Source organism: Tricharina praecox, assembly GCF_024521635.1.
Source record: "Tricharina praecox strain CBS 144465 chromosome Unknown BZA05scaffold_6, whole genome shotgun sequence".
Lineage (NCBI taxonomy): Eukaryota > Fungi > Ascomycota > Pezizomycetes > Pezizales > Pyronemataceae > Tricharina > Tricharina praecox.
The window spans coordinates 877,489-897,409 of NW_026250408.1; the positions used below are offsets into that span (position 1 = coordinate 877,489).

General features: G+C 53.9%; 4 protein-coding genes across 4 annotated transcripts; all 4 read left to right on the plus strand.

Moving 5' to 3' along the window:
- Window positions 1-1,313: 1,313 nt before the first annotated feature.
- On the plus strand, window positions 1,314-3,896 carry BZA05DRAFT_333848 (CP2 transcription factor-domain-containing protein; the record flags this gene model as incomplete). Its single annotated transcript, XM_051480706.1, has 3 exons — window positions 1,314-1,483; window positions 1,604-2,161; window positions 2,309-3,896. 3 exons carry the CDS (start codon window positions 1,314-1,316, stop codon window positions 3,894-3,896), a joined length of 2,316 nt encoding a protein of 771 aa, XP_051341664.1.
- An 883-nt stretch (window positions 3,897-4,779) lies between these two features.
- BZA05DRAFT_323479 (ribonuclease III domain-containing protein) lies at window positions 4,780-5,730 on the plus strand (the record flags this gene model as incomplete). Its single annotated transcript, XM_051480461.1, has 1 exon — window positions 4,780-5,730. A coding segment is annotated over one exon (951 nt), but the record flags the coding sequence as incomplete, so codon positions are not given.
- A 5,236-nt stretch (window positions 5,731-10,966) lies between these two features.
- Window positions 10,967-12,069, plus strand: BZA05DRAFT_238489 (methyltransferase type 11). The gene is made up of 4 exons (XM_051479880.1): window positions 10,967-11,412; window positions 11,516-11,589; window positions 11,648-11,789; window positions 11,846-12,069. The coding sequence occupies exons 1-4, from the start codon at window positions 11,092-11,094 to the stop codon at window positions 12,041-12,043; spliced, it is 735 nt and encodes a 244-aa protein (XP_051341666.1). The 5' UTR covers window positions 10,967-11,091; the 3' UTR covers window positions 12,044-12,069.
- Window positions 12,070-16,656: 4,587 nt separating this feature from the next.
- Window positions 16,657-17,502, plus strand: BZA05DRAFT_472242 (uncharacterized protein). Its single transcript, XM_051488006.1, has 2 exons — window positions 16,657-16,953; window positions 17,012-17,502. The coding sequence occupies exons 1-2, from the start codon at window positions 16,685-16,687 to the stop codon at window positions 17,349-17,351; spliced, it is 609 nt and encodes a 202-aa protein (XP_051341667.1). The 5' UTR covers window positions 16,657-16,684; the 3' UTR covers window positions 17,352-17,502.
- The last annotated feature ends 2,419 nt before the right edge of the window (window positions 17,503-19,921 follow it).

Consider the following 19,921-nt stretch of genomic DNA (forward strand, 5'->3'; position numbering starts at 1 on the left):
CCCAGCCTAGTGCCGGTCTGTGGGGGGAGGGAGGGGGAGTGCAGCTCCTCGAGGAGCGAGCTGGATAGGCTAGGATGGGCCAAAAAGTATGTAGGAATGTGTACAGTAGAGTACGGTAGAAAGTATGGGCGACGTGTGTGGACGAGGCATGATATGAGGTACATATGGAGATATTCGAAATGGGGGAGGGTGGGTGGACGAACGGACAGGGCGAAGACGAGAGGCAAGCAGAGTATCCAGACTACCTATCGACGTCTGTTCTTCCGCATGGCTCTTTACCTACGGTACTCTATTGCTCCGTGTATGATATGTACGAGCAAGATAGTTACGTGGGGACGGGAGTGCAGCAGCAGCATCAGCGGCAGCAGAGCGCACAACACGGGAGTGAGAGGCAGTCAGCCAGCAGCAGCCAGCCAGCCCGTCACTACAGTAGGGTACACTCTACGTGAGGACTAAATGCATCATAGGGTCGCAGAAGCGCCTGAACCAGTGGACGGAGGAGACGAACCGAGCGGGTTGGGGCCCGGCGGGTGGCAGTGGCAGTGGCAGCGGCGGTGGTAGTGCTGGTGGTGGAGGAGGAGGATATGGTGGTGGAAGTGGTGGTGTAGGTGGTGGTGGTGGTGGTGGTGCGAAGTAGTACACCATAACAGCGGTACCGCTCCTTCGCTGAACCCCATCATCATCCGCCTCCCCTCCCTCTCCCTCCCTCCCCCCATGCGCCGTCCTTCATTGCCCTTTCCCTTTTGACTCCCGCTCCCCCAGGCCCGGTCCTCCCTCCCCCTTCTCTCTTTCATATCCAAAACCCAACGGCCCCAAGCCTGCATCCATTCACCATCACCCATTATCTCTGCTTCTGTCCATCGTTTGGTCTCTTTCGAGTTCCCACGCTCACATATCTGATCCTCTTCCCCGTCCCCGTCCCCACTACGACTCCGAACGCCCTCTCTCACCCCACCGCCACATCGAACGGGAACAACAATAACAAGAGTTGAACGACCACTACACCCACCTACCAACTACCTCCCTCCCCGTACCCAGAAACACCACCAACCCGCCAATATATACCAAGGCCCCTCGCCCGCCCATTCCACCTTCGTTCCTTTGCCTCCGGAAAAAAAAAAACTTGACTCGCCATGTTTCGCAATAGGTCCGTCAACCCTACCCTGTACCGCCGCGGCGCCATTGCCATCCATACATACCCGCCGGGACGTTATCAGATGCTATTGCGTTCCGCACAACGCTGATCCGCCTGATGTCGTCACGAACCAAACTGCGCGGATGCTCCGTTCTGTTCTTTGCTGACATCTTCTCTTATGATCCTTCACAGGCAGTCTTCTCAGAAACCTCCGGACGAGCTGTTCGAACGCTTCAGGCAATCCTTCCCCGACGTCATCACTACCTCGGCGCCGAACGGTCAATCCCAAACTGCCTCGGAGCCCGCTGTGGCTGGAGGTTCCACCTTTCAACCAAGGCAAGTGGCCGAGTCGTGTGGGGGGGAATGGCTGGTTGGAGATTTCCAGGTTTCCCAGTGAGAGAGAATGTCACATACAATTTGCAATTGGTTGCATGGACCTGTTGCTAACGTCTGCTGTGTGTAATGTAGATTTCCTGGCCATGAAGACCTCGACCCTACCCCGAGAGGCGCTCCGGCAGAACCGTTCCGATTCACGCCTTCCCTAACACCGTCTGTCTTTATGGACCCGACATCGGCGGCCTTTGCTGCGTTTGCGAACCAGCCACCAGGACTGTTCACACCGACGCCCGGCGTGAATGGGAGCTCCACGTACGGAACCGGCAACCCCATGGCTGGTGTCGCGGTCACCACCCACGGACTGGAAACGCCGAGTATTGGAATCAGCATTGGAACACCTCTGTCACTGTCGAACGGTACAACATTGCCGCCCTCCTCCACCGGCTTCGTTCCTCCGACGATACAGCCCCACCAGTTTCAAAACTACCAGCCATTCGCGCAACCCATGCACAATGGGTATCTGAATCCATCCCAGTACGAACAGCGCCCACCCTCGGGGCCCGGGAGTCCGATGGACATCACCGGCGGCGGCGATATGATGTCAGATGCGATGGTATTGAACGATTCGCTGAACGGATCGATGAACGGAACCCCCACCCTGGTTCCACCCATGCCCCTGGACGAAAAACAGTTTGACCACATTTCGCAGCTACTGCCAACTTCTTCAGAAAGGTCGGTTTTCACATCTTTTTTTTGTTGGGTTCTGCGATCGGGCTCCTCTCTGATTATTTCGATCCGAGACATGTGATTGTGCGACGAGCGCTAACGTGTGCCCAGATTCCGCTTTCATGTGGTCCTGAACGCACCCACCGCGATGATCAAGCACTATGACGAGATCCCCGTGACCTATCTCAACAAGGGCCAAGCCTATGCCATATCGATAGTCGACACCCAACCCCCACCGCCGAGTGCGACGTCCCTCAGATATCGCACCTTCATCCGTATATCTTTCCACGACGAGACTCAACGCGGTCGACCCGCAGGTTGTTGGCAGCTGTGGAAGGAAGGCCGGGGGACGAGCGAAGCGCACCAGAGAGGTGGTAAGCTGCAGGCCGTCGAGTACGTCGAGAACCAGACGAACGGAGATGATGACAAAAAGAAGAAGGCGAAGGTCACCCTGGAAGGCTCGTCGTTCGATGGGTTTTCCGTGTCGTGGTCGCCCACCATGTCGGGTGCTGCCGAGACTTCCGTGTCCGTGCGCTTCAACTTCCTATCGACCGACTTCAGTCACTCCAAGGGCGTTAAGGGCATTCCGGTGCGACTCTGTGCGAAGACGGAACTCATCTCGAATGGATCGCCGGGTTCCCCGCCCGACTCGGAGCCGGAGATCAGCTACTGCAAGGTTAAGCTCTTCCGAGACCACGGTGCCGAGCGTAAACTCTCGAACGACATCATGCACGTCAAGAAGACGATCGAGAAGCTGAAGCAACAGGCTAGTCAGACGGAAGGAACCGGAATGAAGCTCTTTGGGAAAAAGGCGAAGAAGGAGGAGGATATGGGGAAGCCGGGCAAAGTGCAAAAGCACAAGCGGACATGGTCGATGTCGTCGGCCAGCTCGGTCGCTGGGGTCAAGTCGCAGGAGGAAGATACTAACTCCAAGCTGCAAGCCATGCAGGATATGTTTTCCAGCACCAGGCCCGTCAGCGTGTTGTATCTCCGCGGGGAGGAAGGCGATGACCCGGACTTGTTTCCCGTCCGCCTGCCAGGAGAGCCCGACGGGGATGATTCGTGGGCAGCTCACAGGAGGGCCAGTGTGGCGACGACCAACACCACTACGTCATCGTTCGTTTCTCCGACTCCCAGCTCGGCGTCACTGTCGAGTAGGCGGGGAGACAGCTTCAGCCCTGACAAGGACTGGCAGAGGGGCGGATTCGGTACCCTACCATCCATCAATCAGTCGGATGTGCCCATGAGGGTCAAGACCAACCACGAGGATGGTATCCTCTCCGGATGGATCGAGGCCATCGGAATTGACACATCCTACAAGCCACCAGCCGAGAAACTTCCCAAGGCGGTCATGTGTGTGTACATTCTCCCCATCTTCCCTGATCAATCCGAGAAGGAGGTGTATCATCGTGCTGTCTACCTGGAGAGCCGGGCTGCGTCGTGCCTCTCTTCCAACATCGCCACCAAATGCGGTATCGATCCTACGACGATCTTTAGGACCATCCACCTCAATTCCAGGGGTCTGTCGGTCTTTGTCGACGACGACTTCGTTTCGCAGATGAACGAAGGACAGGACATGAAGATTCAGTTGCAGGAGATTACCGAGGACTCGTCGTTCCCGAGCGAATGGCCCAACACCAACGGCAACCACGCCGATGGAAGTACCGGAAAGAAGTGGGAACTTCGACTCATCTACTAGAGTAGCTTTTTACCACTCTACCGCTAGATTTTACGTTTCATTTGTATTTGTAATCTTGCCATTTCGAAAAAGGGATAAGTCGGCATTTTGCAGTTACTTTTCTTTACTCTGGGTCAAGTTTGGGGGGGCGGATCGGGCGTCTTTACGTTTGATTTACATTTACTTTTGGGTCTTTTTTTTCGTCTTGATTCTCCGTATATCCTTTATAGTTTTTTCTTTTTCTTTCTGCTATTTGCTTTGGCGCGGTGCGGCGCATAGGCTTCTTGGCTATTATACACGCGTCGCCAGGACGGTCTGTACGCGCGATGCTTTTGATTTTCAGGGTGTCATTTCACTGCTTTTTTACTGCCGCCAATCGGGGGAGGGTTTTTTTCTTTACCGGGGGTTTTTTTTTTCATTTACTGGACTGGGCCGGATTTGCAAGGCCGTCTTTCGAAACTCAAGCGGGGAACTGCGTCTACCGGATGGGCTTTGTTTTCACCTGTAGAAACGTGTACCCGTGTGTTCCGACTGTAATTTACTCGATAGAATGAGAAGAAGAGGAAGAAATAAATTTTCGGGATCGGTCGTATTGACATCGAGTGACCGAATATGACTCTTGCTGGCTCTCTAGCCAGTTAGGGCCGCCAAGTCGAAGCGGCTCTGCGTAAATTTATTCCAACGTCGACCCGCCGTCTCGTCGTCTCGTCGTCTCTTAACTGCCGGAGACTTCCTCAACGACCTCCACCACTCATTTCCTCGCACCGCCGCCGCAGCCGCAGTCATGAAGCGCATACGAAGTCTCAACCCGCTCCTGCGACCCACCTCAGCAGCGTTCGGCAATGCCGCAGCTCCCCCACCAAGCCTTCTCCTCCGCCCCGCATCGACCTTCGCCGCCCCACCAGCAGCCGCCGCAGTCCCAGAGTCGCTCCCAACCCTCCCCCCCTCCCGCAACCCGCTCGCATCCGCAAAGCTGCCCGCGCTGCACGCCCGTCTCAACCTGCACCCCAACTACCCACTGCAGACGCTAGCCCGCACGCTGATCGACAGCACGGCAGACTCGGACGCCCGGTTCACGAACGCGCACCTCAACACGTTGGGCAACACGTTGACGGGGTACCTCGCGAGCGAGTACCTGATGGTATCGTACCCGCGGCTGCCGACCGAGGTCCTCTACGCCGCTGTCGGCGCCTACGTCGGTAATCCCGCGCTCGCCTCGCTCGGCCGCGAGTGGGGTGTCGAGCACGCCTTCGAGCCGACGGCGGACGTGGACGCCGGCCTGCTGCAGTTCCGAAGGCTGGCGCCGGGCGCGAAGCCGCCGACAAAGAGCTATAGGAAGAAGGGCGAGAAGAAGGAGAGTCCTGAGGAGCTGGAGGAGCGCCAGAGACAGAGGGGGACAACCCTCGAGACCGCACTGGCGAATCATGTGCGCTCCGTGTTTGCCGGTGTCTACCTCCATGAGGGATTTGCGGCCGCAAGACAGTTCTTTCGCCAGCATGTCCTCTCCCGCAGGCTCGACGTTGACAAGCTGTTTGACTTCTCGCAGCCGACGCGGGAGTTGAGTAGGCTGTGTGCGCGCGAGGGGTTCGAGCCCCCGGTTGCCAGGATCATGTCTGAGACGGGTAGGAGGTCGAGACATCCCGTCTTTGTGGTTGGCGTGTTTTCCGGCACCGAGATGATGGGTGAGGGCCATGGTGGTTCCCTCGATGAGGCCAGGATCCGTGCTGCCGTCAATGCCCTGAAAGGATGGTACCTCTACTCGCCGCTCGTCAAGGATCTGCCGAGTAAGACGGAGGAGCGGAGCGATGCCGTTTTCAAACCGGCATATATTGATCCGGGGGAAGTCATTGTTTAGTTTAGTTGGGTGGATGCATGGATGGATGGATCGGTCGGTGGGAGGGGGTGGTAGAGGTTGGATGGATGTATGATAGATTTCGGGTTGAGGTCTTACGATTGAGGAACTTTAAGAACTACCTACTCGGCTCACGCAACGAAGAGTACTCTATATTCAGATAAGTATAGAGGCTGGCCGATGGCTGGAGAATCGCTGGAGAATCGCTGTAGATGACGAAATTATTTAGAGCATAGCAAAAATAGCTTCACTGAATACATGCCTTGCCTAGTCTCGATACAGTCAATACGATAGTCTGTGGGTGTTAATTCCGCAAACTCTCGGTAGTAAGTACGTTGTCACCGCAGCCTAAGCACTCCAAATCAAACGTACTCCGAGTCACGAACGACGATTTACCGCCCCAATCCGTACTCGTACCCCGCATCCGTACCGTAAATATCACTCGGTCACAGAATCGGATGTACTGTTGCAATATCTATTTAGAGTAGTAGAAGGCACGGGCCTTTATCCCTATTCTCACCTCTATTCTCACATTGTCTATTCTCTCGAGGCTACAGTCTTACACTTCAATAATACACATCTTACTCTATTATTTCAACATGTACCTGCCCATAAATGCATCAAAGTAATGAGCCGGCGGCTCAACCAGTGGAGACTGGAGAGGGGTTCGCCGAGGAAAGAATATACTCCGAGGGTAGAAAGCAGAAACTCTACTGTGGTGGTCTGTGATGGTCCGTGATCGTGCCGGTAGTTACTCGGCGCTGCCACTATACGGTATGTACGGTTTACATAGCGAAGACCGCGGCGGGTATACACTCTCGACGAAGACGGAGGCGGTGGGTACTAGTACTAGTATATAACAGGTCTGCTTGCTTCTTGCCATGGCCAGCCAGCCAGCGGGCACACAGCTGGGAAGTGTTTGGGTAGGGGACGACAACAACCAACTAGTTGGTGCCCTTCTACGACCTTCTAAGGGTTCTCTTCCAGCTTTAGGTTTGCTATCACTTGCCCCCCTTCAAAGCTTTCAGGGCTGCGAGTTCTTGGCCCAAAATCTCCGGCTTCACGTCCCACAATGCAACACAAAAACCCAACGACACAACGACACAACTTCTCTTCTTTTCTCATCTTCTCATCTTCTCATCTTCTCATCTTCTCATCTTCTCATCTTCTCATCTTCTCATCTTCTCATCTTCTCATCTTCTCATCTTCTATCTTTTCATCTTTTCACTTTCCACCATTACAACATAAAACCGCAATTCTACCACGATAGCTTCACAACATCTTCACAACAACAAGAATAACAACAACGACAAGAACAACCCGTTTCTATTTCCACCCTCGGTGGCTCCCATTCCACTGATGGGACATCACCCACGAAGTACCGGTGTTTCCGCCTCGGCGGTGCGGTACGCATTCCACCCCGACCCCACAAACCAACCATCCAATTAACGGGGATAATTCGTAACCGAAGAAAATGACGAACGTCAACGATCAGTTGCGTGGTCGGTGGCGGAGAAAGCTGCGAAGATGATCTCCGCACCCCACCGGGGAGGGAAGCAGATGCACCCACAGATGCACCTGGAAATCTCCAGAAGTGCCGGCGCGCCAGCTGGTCTGGTGCGCCGCTTCCACCCGACCTTCTGCTTGTGGAGGTACGTATTCCACTAACCAAGAGCTCACGAACGAAGCAACCAACTGACGGGTGGAATTCATAGCCGAAAGCAACGAAGACAACGCGAACGACCAGTTACGTGGTCGGCGGAGAGAGCAGCGAAAATGATCTCCGCGGCAGGAGTGTGGGCTGTGGCCCACATCCCACCGCGGAGGTCTTCGGTATCCCACCGGGGAGGAATGATGTACTTGGATGACCTCATGACCAGAGTGGAGAATGCGGAGTCGAATCGTCCAAACCTACCCGGCACCGCGCCTACTACTACCAACACCTCTCTACAAGAGAAGTAGATGACTCCGCAGATGCACCTGGAAATCTCCATGTACCGGCGCGCCAGCTGGGCTGGCGCGCTGCTTCCACCCGACCTTTCTGCTCTGGAAGTATGTATCCCACCAATAGCTTACGAATTAACCAGCTAACCAAGTGAAATCACAGCAACTGAAAGCGGCAATATGCCGTACTGCGTGGTCTGCGGTAGGAATGGGCCAGCACCATGCCTACCACGAATTCTTTAGCACCTTACCAGCACAGCACTCAGTACCTGCCTGCCTGGACATCACCCAAGTTCTCGCTGCGTCAGTTGGGCTGGCCGTTGGCGTGCCGGTTGCTGTGCAACCGGCACTTCCGCGCGGGCGCGGAAGAGGAAGCGAGGCGACCAGATGGTCGCCGGACGTCGGCTCCTCTGAGGAGGACGTGGGAGTTGCGGCGGGACAAGGTCACGCCCTTGCTGGATCTAATGCAGATCACTCTGGGGCTTCACGGGGTCCATCTGGAAATCTCCAATGCGGAGGCATGGAAGAACGCACAGTGGTTGCAGGACGTGATTTTCGAGATCTCCGCAGGAGCACCACGCCCTCCGGTCACCATGATGGGGGACAACCAATCTTGCCTGACTGTTCTCGATACTGGATTTCCCAACGCTTCCCGCCATCTTCGTCTCCGTTTTCACGCACTGCAGGAAGCAGTCAAGGCGGGCGACATGGTGCTCGTCCACGTCTCATCAGAGGAACAGCTGGCGGACGGCCTGACGAAGGCCCTGGGTGGCATCAAACATGAAGCGTTTCTTCAGAGCTTGGGTATGAAGGGATGATTATGGGACGTCGGGTTGTGTTTGTTTCATTGGGTCTCTGTTTCTGTTTTTAGTTTCATGCGTTGGATTCTGTTTTCCGTATTTTGTAAAGCGCTCCGCGGGGGAGTGTTGTGGCCCGTAGGGCCTTTGTTGTCGGAGCGGCGTGTTTGATCGAGTGATGGTTTGTGCATGGCTCACAGGGAAGGTTCTAGTTCGTCTAGGACGACTATAAGTACAACTAGAACTTCAGCTAGAACAAGAATAACTACATCTTCCTCTTCTTCTTACCACCTTCTGATCGTATCGCCCACTCAAACCCTCGCGTGCGCACCTCACATTCAGATTGTGCATCAACAGTAGGAACCAAGGACTGTAAGTGCGAGACAACAATTCGATCCGACGGTGGTGATGTTGCTATGGATGACAGCGCAGGTGCTGATTTGGTGCGAGAAACGTCTAGGACGGCGATCTTCCACCACTACCACTGCTGCGGGCGGCAGGGTTCTGATGACGAGGAACCGAAGAACTGGGAACTCGTTACAATATGGGTCCTAAAACATCTCGGGTCAAATAGAATGGGTTTATTAGCGTTATAAGTTTCAGTCTGTGCAACTAGTAGTTAGGGCTGGGCGGACTGCAGTCGACTGGATGGACTGGTACTTTGAATGAAAAATGTTCAAAATCAGTAATGGACTTTTTGTACACGTCTATAGTAACTACAGCTATGTAGATCCGACTCCTCGCACAATGCATTGAGCATAGGTAGTCTCCATCTCCTTGATATCACCCTTTGTATATAGCAGCTACAAGACCATCTTCTTGCTACATACCTTTTGAGATATTTCAGAGTCACCTCCAGTGCGTCATCACCCATGCTGCAGCGGCGATGAGAGAGTGTGTGATTTTAGCCGCATTAAAAACTCGTTCCGGCTCTGCGCTCATGGCCGGAATGCTCAAATACTCGAGGGCCATTCTGGCGAGATCTTTCCAGCCAGCAGGTTCATGTGATTTATTCGCCCAGTACTGTAGGTACCACATGGTCGATGTAATCGCATGGAGTGGCAGTCCATCAGTCGACTGCAGTCCGAGGCGGCAAATTTTTGGTACGGACTGAATTCAAACCGTCCAGAAATTTTATGGGCTGGACTGGACTGTTGCAGTCCGTCCAGTCCGGAGTCCGGACGGCCGTCCAGACTGGACTATGTATCGGGAGCACTGTCCATACATACATACTAACCTATCCCCTCCTTTCCCGTGAGAGGTGAGAGGAGGGACTGTTGAGCGCAGCACCTACATACTTGGCAATCGTGTGTGCGATGGATGCATGCGGGATTAGGTTTTAACCATCCCACGCGCCCGGCTCCCGTGAGAATACGAATATACGAATACACCCTGTTGACATCTGAGGTCTCACCGATTGTGGGATGTGGGATGTGGCCGCTGGCGCCTCTATGATGTATGTATGTATGTATGTACCTACTCTACTCGCCCATCACCATTACCGATCTGCTGGGCCCGATGAGGCAACGACTACGATTCCTCGTATTGAACTATTTAACGGAGAGAGCAGATGCCTAGGAACTTGGAAGAGCTCGAGGATGTCGAAATGCCGCATCTAGCCACCACCACCTTGCCAGCAAACCCCGGCCCGCTCCCCCGCAAAACGAGTGATCTCGCATGTATTTCACCACATGTGGGTTTCGTAGTCTGTACCACGGTTTTGCTTTTTGCGGCGTTTACGTTGTATGTAACTGCCATATGTGTCCATGTGGCGTGGGGAGAATCGCTGCAGTGTGTAGGTACTCGGCGGTACTCGTATATATTGTACATACTTAACTAACTAGTAGTTAGTAGGTATTTACCTGCTCCAGAGTAACTAGTAGAATATCCGAATATGCAATGTCAGCAGCCTTTCCTGAACCAGCAATAATAATTCTCCCCCGGATATCATCCGTTCAATGAACCAGAGATCTTGAGAGTGCAGATTCCCAGAGTGCAGATTCCCAGAGTGCAGAAGTCCACAGTACAGATTCCAGAATTGGCAGTATTTAGGTACAGTACAGTATGTACTGTAGATACCGAAATCTGTTTTGCGATTGGCTTTCGGTGGATTCTTGCTAGAGTACTCTACATACCAACATACATACTACGAGTAATTGGCTGACTGGTATGCCGCTTCGCTGTATGTAGGTATCATACCATCGTTCACAAGCGATCATCCGTCTCTACCCATCTACCTATCTAGACTCCTTGATTACAATTCGCACGAGGGGTCAGGGACACCAACTGCATCAGTACAACCCCATTTCCACAAGTTCACAGGGGGGTATAAATAATCAATCCTCCGATTTGCCCGCAAACCGCCCGCACTGAAACCACTGCAGCCACGTCCTGGTTGCAAGCGCCCGGCGCATGCCGCATTGCAGCATGCATCTCTACTAGTAACTACGTAGCCGACGAGACAACGATCTCAGCGGCGTGGAGCGCTCGCGAGAGGGAAGGCGCTCGAGAGAGAGAAAAGAAAAAAACCCCTCGGCGGCAGCAGCAGCGCGAGTAGGACGATATAAACCACCATCGCCTGTGCCCCTCGCCTCCCCCGGGCAGACCAGACCAGACAGACAAGATGAAGACGCCACTGGAGCACTCGCTGTGCGCACACACAACGCTCACGACCCCGACGGCGCTGCGGCTGCTGAACCTGCGACCGCCCGAGAGCGTGCTGGAGCTCTCGTGCTCGACCGGACACCTGTCGCTCGCGATGGGCAAGTTGGGCGCGAAGGTGCTCGCTACGGACTCGTCGCGTGCCCTCTTGGACCTCGCTGAGGAGCGCGCCGGCGAAGTCGTCGCTTCGTTTCATACCCTCGATGTCACTAGTATTCCGCAGCTGGAGGTTCTTGCGGGAACGGTCGAGAAGGCGGCTGGGTTCGATGCTGTGGTGGCGAATGTGAGTAGCGCGGGGAATATGAGTGAGGGCAGGCAAGGGGAGACGGGGGAGGAGAGCGGAGGGGATGAGCGGGCGAGGTGGTGGTGGTGTTAACGGGGTGTAGATGGCGCTCACTGGGTTCGAAACGCTCGAGCCGTTAGCAGCGGTGTTGCCGAGGCTGCTGAGGCCAGGGGGAAGGTGCGTTCTGCTTCGCGATGGACTTGAGGGGGAGGTAAGGCTGACTCAGAGGCGATAGGTTCGTGGCCACAGTGATGCACCCCTCCTTCAACTCGCCCGGCGCGCACCGGACGCTACAGGTCCGGGACGGATCGACGGTACGGAGCGTCTGCGTGGGGAGATACATGGATATCCCCCCGCAGGTGGTGGAGGGGCAGCAGGTGTGTTATGTGTGTATCCCCTCTCTGAAGTGAAATGTTTTTAAGCCGATATGTAGGACTATTTCCACCGGCCGTTGGAAGAGTTGTTGCGCCCGTTTTTGGCGGCTGGGTTGGTGCTGGACGGGCTCGAGGAGCCTGTGTTTACGGGTGAGGATGTGGGAGAGGGGGAGGTGTCGTGGATGCGGTTTACACAGATTCCGCCGGTGCTCGGGTTCAGGATGAGACGAGGAGGGGGAAGATATAATGGCGAGTGAGATATAATGTTTATTACGAAGCATCACCGACACAATTGGGAAATCCTCTACATCACACTGCCGTGCAGGAGCCAACGCGATGAGCAACTGCAAACAGAACTCTTCCGCTTAAAATTACAGCTCCAAAAATACAGGATAGCACCGGAAGGTGTACAAGTACTGGTTTCTGCTCAGCTCGGCAGTTCTCTGGTTCCTCATCCTCATCCGAACCAGCGATAGTGGTGGTATATGGCCGTCCTAGACCCTTCTCACACCAAGTCAGCACCTGCTCTGTCATCCATAGCAACATCACCACAGTCGGATCGAATCGTTGTCTCGCACTTACGATTCTTGGTTCCTACTCTGCTTGGCAGTCCGCACTGCGCAAGTTCTTCCATTCCTCAGAGGAGCCGCCGCCGGGCTTCAACTTCCACGCCCGCGCGCAAGTGCCGGTCCCGAGGGACCTCCGGTTGCACTGCAACCGGCACGCCAGCCCAGCTGAGGCGGCGAGGACTTGGGTGATAGCTAGGCAGGCAGGTACTCACTGCCGTTCTGGTAAGGCGCCAAAGAATTCGTTGGTAGGCATGGTGCTGGCCAATTTCCACCGCGGACCACGCCGCACGGCATATTGCCGCTTCATTTGCTGTGAATTCACTCGGTTAGCTGGGTAATTAGTAAGCTTTTGGTAGAATACGTACCATCATGAGGAGCAATAGGTTGCGCCGACACTGGTCGGTAAAGCGGCACACCAGCCCAGCTGGCGTGCCGGCACTTCTGGAGGTTTCCAGGTGCATGCTCTGCAGTTCCTTAGATGTGGGCCACAGCCCACTTTAACCCACCGCGGAGATCATTTTCTCTGCTCCCTCCGCCGACCACGCAACTGATCGTTAGCGTTGTCTTCATTGCTTTCGGCTGTGAATTCCCTCGATCAGGGAGTTAGAATCAGCTGCCGAGCTCGCGGGTCGAAGACGCATCACGGTACCCGCAAGGCGAACCTTTCTGGATAAACGTCACCACCAACTTGTGATCGAGTTCACCCTCGAACGCCGTGAGACCGATCACCTTCAGCTGCTGCTTCTGGATATAATTGGGATCGAGGACATTGGGTCGAGCGGGCATCGCGGGGTCGGAGTCGAAGTGTGCTGTCGCGCCTGCTGCTGCTGCAGGTTGTGAAGTTCCACCATCTGTCGATCATGCTCCTTGCGCACGGCCACCATTCGACGCTGGTGTTCTGCTTCAAAAGCCGCCATCACAGCGGGGTCGACAGCGGGAATGGTAGTGGGGTTCATCTGCGGGGCGGGACCCCAAAGGTTGCTGGTCATGGGCTCGTCCTTGTCGATGTTTCCTGAGGTCCATCGCTTCCGTCGTTTCGTCGATGCGCTTCGGTTTCGTCGTCTCGTCTCGCCTTGTCAAGCGTAAGGAACGTTACCAAGTAACGAGGTACGCTTGTTTTGATTGAGGTTTTGCTACCAAATGTAGAGAAGTGTTGGTAGTAGTAGGTGGGGAAAGGTTGGTTGATTGGGAAGAGGGTCGAGGACCCGAAGTCTATCTACCTCCGTACATCCGTCGTCACTCGGACCTATCTACAACCCTACAGCAGAGGGTCCACGTCTGCTGACTAGTAGACACCCGTGTGACGACCACACGGTGTGTGGTCATTAGACCAGCGCCACTTAATGTAAAGTCATAAGTACATACAGTAGCAAAAAGTAGGGTGCGATTGATACGGGGTGAATACCGTAGTACTCAATACTACGGTATTCACCCCGTATCAATCGCACCCTACTTTTTGCTACTGTATTTACGTTGCGGTCAGGGCGCATTTATGGGAGACACGATGCAGTTGCCTTCAATTTGCCGGGAAAGAAAATCGTTCCACAAAAAAGAAAAAAACCATCATACACATCAAAAGAAACTTGCACCATTGCCGAAAAAAAATATTTAAAACCCCGCAATTAATCATCAAACACTTCCGTAAAGACAACGTTCCTGCACAATCCATCATGCCCAGCTACCGTTTCCGGTGTCAGTACGGTTACCCTGTTGCTGGTTGCCCGAGACAGAGCAACATATAGTTGCCCATGGCTAAAAACTTCCTCTCTGATGTCGATTCCAACATGTCGTAAGGATTGCCCTTGGGACTTGTTAATCGTCATTGAAAAGGCCAAGCGAGCCGGATATTGCAACCGGATCAACTTGAAGGACATGTCCCCATCAGCAGCGCTGACCACTTCAATCTTCGGAATCATCACACGTTCCCCTTTACCGACCCCGGTCAAAATCAGTGCTATCCACAGTTAGCGATAAAACGTCAAGAGAAACCACAACACATGTGACATACCACCTATGATGTGCTGACTTAAATGTGTCACCTGCAAAATCCGACGGTCGGAAACTTAGGGTTGAGCCACGGAAAACGCCACCGGGAAACGCCACACCACTGCCCTTTATAGGTACAGATGCTATGAAAGTCAGTACAGTTTGCGGACGAAAATATTGGAGGGAAGCATACGGAGGTGGGCGGCGATCATCTCCTCCTCCAAAGGAGTTGTCCGGCGACCATCTGGTCGCCGCATCTTCCGCGCCCACGCGGAAGTGCCGGTCCCGAGGGACCTCCAGTATTCATGTTTTTGAAACCGATCTCATCGCCACACTCGCAGATGTACGTGCAGGGCCCCTTCTCGAAATATCGTTGGCTCCATCACCGCTGCCGACCACGCAACGTTCGTCGTTGCTGTCTTCCTCGGTAGCGGATGCCACTTCGTTCTCCGCGTTATCTTTGGTGAGGCTAGGCGCTTGCTGTGGACCTTTCACAGCGGCCATGCGACCAGCTTGTGTCTCGTGGCGGGCATGACGGTGAGTTTTTTGGTTGTTGCTGTGAAATGGTTTGTGTCGGTAGGTATATTGTGTTGTGAAGGTGAGAAGATGAAAAGATATGAAGATGAGGAGAAGAGAAGAGAAGAGCAGTGGTGTGGTTGTGTCGTTGGGGTTTTGTGTTGCATTGTGGGGCGTGAAGCCAGAAATCGCGGGGCAAGAAATCGCAACCCTAAAGCTTTGAAGGGGGCAAGTACTCACAGCCCTAAAGGTCGTTGTCGTGCCCTACCCAAACACCTATCCGCAGTGTGTTTGTCTACTGTTTGATCCACGTGAATTATCGGATTCAGATTCAGATTCGGAAAAGGGCTTCATAAACTACCTCCTACTCTGGCAATAGCAAGATCAGGCCTCTGAGCTACTAGTACTAGTATCCATCGCCATAGTCTTCGTCGTGAGCGTAACTTCGTCCTGAGCCGTGTATATCGTACATCCGCCGCCGAGTAACTATTGCTTCAATCGTGGACCACCACAGTAGAGTTTCGAGCTTTTTCTCTCAGGATATCTTCATCTCGAAGTGATGACAACCCCAGCTACCGCTCGGGTCAGCTCGTTACTTCGTCACATTCACGAAGTCGAGACGGCAGGTAGGCCTAGTCCCGCGATCGAGTGATATTTACGGTACGGGTACGGGTTGAGGTGGTGAATCGTCGTTCGTGATTCGGAGTACGTTTAACTAGGCTGCAGTGACAACGTAAGGGCTACTGAGAGCTAGCGGAATTACTATCCACAGACTATCGTATTGATTGTACCGAGACTACGGTAGGCATGTATTCAGTGAAGCTAGGTATCTACTTAGTTTCGCTGTGTTCTAGATAATTTCGTCATCTGCGGCGATTCATAATAGAGTGAGATGTAGTCGTGAACAGTGTATTATTGAAGTGTGAGGCTGTAGCCTCGTGAGAACAGAAGATATGGGAAGAGGGTAAAGGCTCGTGCCTTCTAGCATGGTTAAGCTAAACAGATATTGGAACACAAGGCAGAGTTCTCCACGCGAGTGCTACTCCGTGAAACATTCACAGCCACAATATCCGATATCCCCTCCCCGCACTGCCCATGCACGTACACAGCCGCTGCACGAAATGCGTATGACCCTTTTTCTGCGCACTCACCGATTGCCGAGGATATGGTGATGATACCTACGGGAGATCTAGCGAGGTTGAGGCGCCCGAGGCGGGGTACAGACGCTGATCAGTCAGACCCTACCGGAGTTGGCACCGCTGCGCAATGCGCATCGAGCAACGTGTGGTACGAATCATAATACTAAACGCCTGGTTTTAGCGACATCCGAGGTCTCTGCTCCCGAGTCTCTGATCTCAGAGTAATAGCAGTGAGATGACATAAGCACCGTTGACGCCGGGCGGTCCCACGCCCAACACCCAACCCATGTCGTACACACCGTTCGAGAAATCGAAGATCACGAGTTCACAACACCTCCCACTCATGTGAAGTGCGCGCTTCGGTACCGACGTGGAACAATCCTCTAACCCTCGATATACATCCGCCCATTGGCTTAGTTAGGCCACCCAACGGAAGTTAAGCATCGCCCTGCGAACATCTCTAGTTATTAGCATAGTTATCCCAGGCGAGTATATAGAGTACAGCCTCTCCTAATAATATTCCGACTTTCGGGTGTGTTGGCAGGGGTGACCTGGAGCCAAGGCTTATGCTGAAATTGCAAGTGCCTGTGCCTGTGGCGCATGCGATATGTATGGTACGTGGAGATCTCATGTGGGCCTGAGACAGTATGTAGGAGGTAAGCTTAATGGCATACCGTATGCCTACAGCATGGATGATGATAAATACCCCGCTCGTGCACGTTCATTCATGAAGAATTTTTTGTCTCATCACTCATCCCATCACTTACCCCATCACTCAACTCATCTCTCAACTCATCTCTCATCCCATCTCACTCGCCGCGATTCCAATCCAATCCAATCGATGACTTCGATAGCAGTACCATTGCTCGTTATCTCCCTTCTCCCGCGTATAGCGACTGCAGCCCCGCGCGGCGGCGGCGGAGGAGGTGGTGGAGGCGGAGGCGGCGGCGGCGTCACGTACGATACCTACATATCCTCTTCTCCGCCCTTTCACACAGATTAACAGTTCCCGCAGTGACGAAAAGACGCGTCTGATCCTCATAATAGTCCTCAGCATCGCCGGCGGAATTTTCCTGTGCTTCGTGCTGTGGCGATTCTGGGTGTGGCTCCGCGAGCGGCGAGATAATTCCGCCCGGGAAATGGAGGAGCGCGAATACCTAAAGAGCGATCGGCCGTATGCCATTATTGCGGCGGAGCAAGAGGCTCAGAGACGCAAGGAGGCAGAGGCAGAAGAGATGGGGAGGAAGTGGTGGATGCTGTGGAAGCGGCCCACGAAGGTTCAGAAGGAGGGGTCCGCCTTTGGGAAGCCGATCGCGTCAGTCGGGTTGTTGGCTGGTGGGATCGCTGGTGAGTGAGTGAGTGTGAATGGGGCTAGGAAGGGTGGTGAATGGGACCTGGGAGGGCTGATCGTCTCATGAGGGTTGGGAGTAGGCGGGCCATTCGGCGGGTGTATAATGTATTTCCATGTCGATAACGAAGTAATGACACCCTACACATCTAGTCTCGCCGTTCCTTAGAACTGATGGCATAGAAAGTTGTGGGGTGGTGAATGGGGCTGGGAAGGGCTGGTCGTACGTATGAGGCTTGGAAGTAGGCGGGCTTGCCGGTCAGTGAGTGGTGAATGGGGCTGGGAAGGGCTGGTCGTGCATACGTGTAAAGGTCGGAAGTAGGCGGGAGTGATGGCGTGGGAAGTTGTAGGGTGGAGAACTCCAAACAGGATGCTCAAGGGGAATGGGAGGGGAGAGCTACCCAACTACTATACTACTATAGTGGAGAATATGGCTGCAGAACGAGGCCAACGCCCACCGTCGACGTGTTGGTGTGGGAACGAGTGTGTTCCTGTGAGTAGTCCACTAGCCGTTCGAAGGACTGGTGGTTGGTGCTTGGAACATTTGATGCGGTAGCAGGTCCAAGTTCCAAGTTTAGGTTTCTTTCTCTCTCTCTCTTGTAGCTGAAGCTCGTAGACACGAACATCTCACTCCACTCCATCTCCATCGTTCCAGTGATCACCTCCCCGAGTCCTTCCAATAGTTGGGAGATACCTTAGCTACCTATCGCACGGTTTCGCCGGTGCATGTATGTAGATACGTCGAGTGAGTAGAATGCAGAGTGTATGCATACTCTAAGATACGTGTTCCTCGCATTCGGTTGCCGCCGAGGCTCCTAACTGATCGGTCATGTCTCCAGGGAAATGTGGGCGCAAAGTAAACGCTGCGTTGCTGACACTCATGCTGGGTGCGTGAACGTGAGAGTGAATGGAACGTGACAGTGAATGGGACGTCAGAGACCTTTTGTAAGTGCATGCGTGAGTAAACGAGATGTTGCTGGCAGATTCCATTGCAGGCCTCCAATCGCTGTCAGCTATGTTTGGGCAGGCGTGAAGTGTCACGGCGTGCGAAGGGATAAAGGAAACCCCGCCAGTCTGAATACCAACTCTCGAGTACCCCCATCTCGCACAACCGGCACGACTGTCATTCGCCTTTCCAAGGACTACCTAGTAACGATTCGTGCTCATACCCACCCACCTCTGCAACCACATCAGCGAGTGAGATGTAATGTACCACTGTACTCCTCTAGTGCATCCGCTCGAGTCGAGTCGTGATGCATGATGTCACCTTGGCGACAGTGTGTATAGGGGTGGAAACGGCCATGCACACAGCCCAGATGCACCGCGATCGAACGCAGCGATGATCGAATCCTCCCCTCCCCCGAAAAAAATGATGTCACCAGGGCCGCTGCATTCGCGGCGACTCGGAAAAACATTATTTGCGAAGCGCAGCGGTACTATGGCGGGGGGCAGATCAGGTGACGATTCCCTAGTGCGGACGGGCGGAACGATCGAGCACTTTGCCCTCCCCTCCCCGTGCTCCCCTCCCCTCCTTCCGGCTCGACGATCATATTCATATTTACCCATCCCCATACTATACATGACCCGAACAACCGGAAACAAGAACCGACTCCGGGGGGTGATCCCCCTCATACTATACATTCTTTAATGTACGGTGCATCAAACGGCTACCTACTACATAGAGTACCTACCACCTACCTACTGTTTACCCCGGATTGCTTCCCATTATTCCGGGGATTGACATCGACATCGTTACCGGTTCTATACAGTGCATGCTAGTACTCGGCAGGAGAGACATTTTGCCGACCCGGCCAACGGCCAACAGCCACCGTGGTCACAGGGCTATATACGGTATTTAGTAAATAAGTTGCGGATGAATGGAGTGGGTGAGCGAGCGAGCGAGCGAGTGGGCGGCTAAGCAAGCGATGTGCATCGCATCATTAGCATAAATCCTCTGATATAGCCCGTATGTAGCTCATAGTCCGCAGCCCGCAGCCCGCAGCGGGAATGTGGAGGAGATGGTGGAGAAGGTGGAGAATGAAAAAAAGCTTTTAGTTACTGCAGGTCGGTAGAGTACCGTAGGTGCTCCTATGGACTCTACATCTGCACGGAGAGGAAAAGATGTGATCGATACTCGTATATACGTCTTTTTCGTTTGTTTGTTTACTTATTGATTTGCATACGACCCATCTCTGTGTAGATCATGGCAATGTACCAACCTTCGGCCATACACACTCCGTTTCCCCGCCACTGATCAACCCGGCTTTCGTCGAGCGGCCTGATGTGGCTTCCAGCGCTTGCCCACCGCCCCGGACTGTCCCAGCGATAAAGATAGATAGAGCGCACTAAAGAATTAAAGCTATGCATGGGAAAGAATAGTCCGCTCCTCACCCCGCCCCCGCCCGGCACCCTGCCCTGTACCTTCATCAGGTGATGCCATGAAGGCGGTTGTGCGGAGGAACAGCGGGAGTGACCCCGGATACTCGTCTGGAAGGGGGCGGGGGCGGTCAGAAGACGAGTGATTGTCTGTGACCATGTGGTTTTTTTTCTTCTCCCGTCTCCGAAACGCTATTCGGG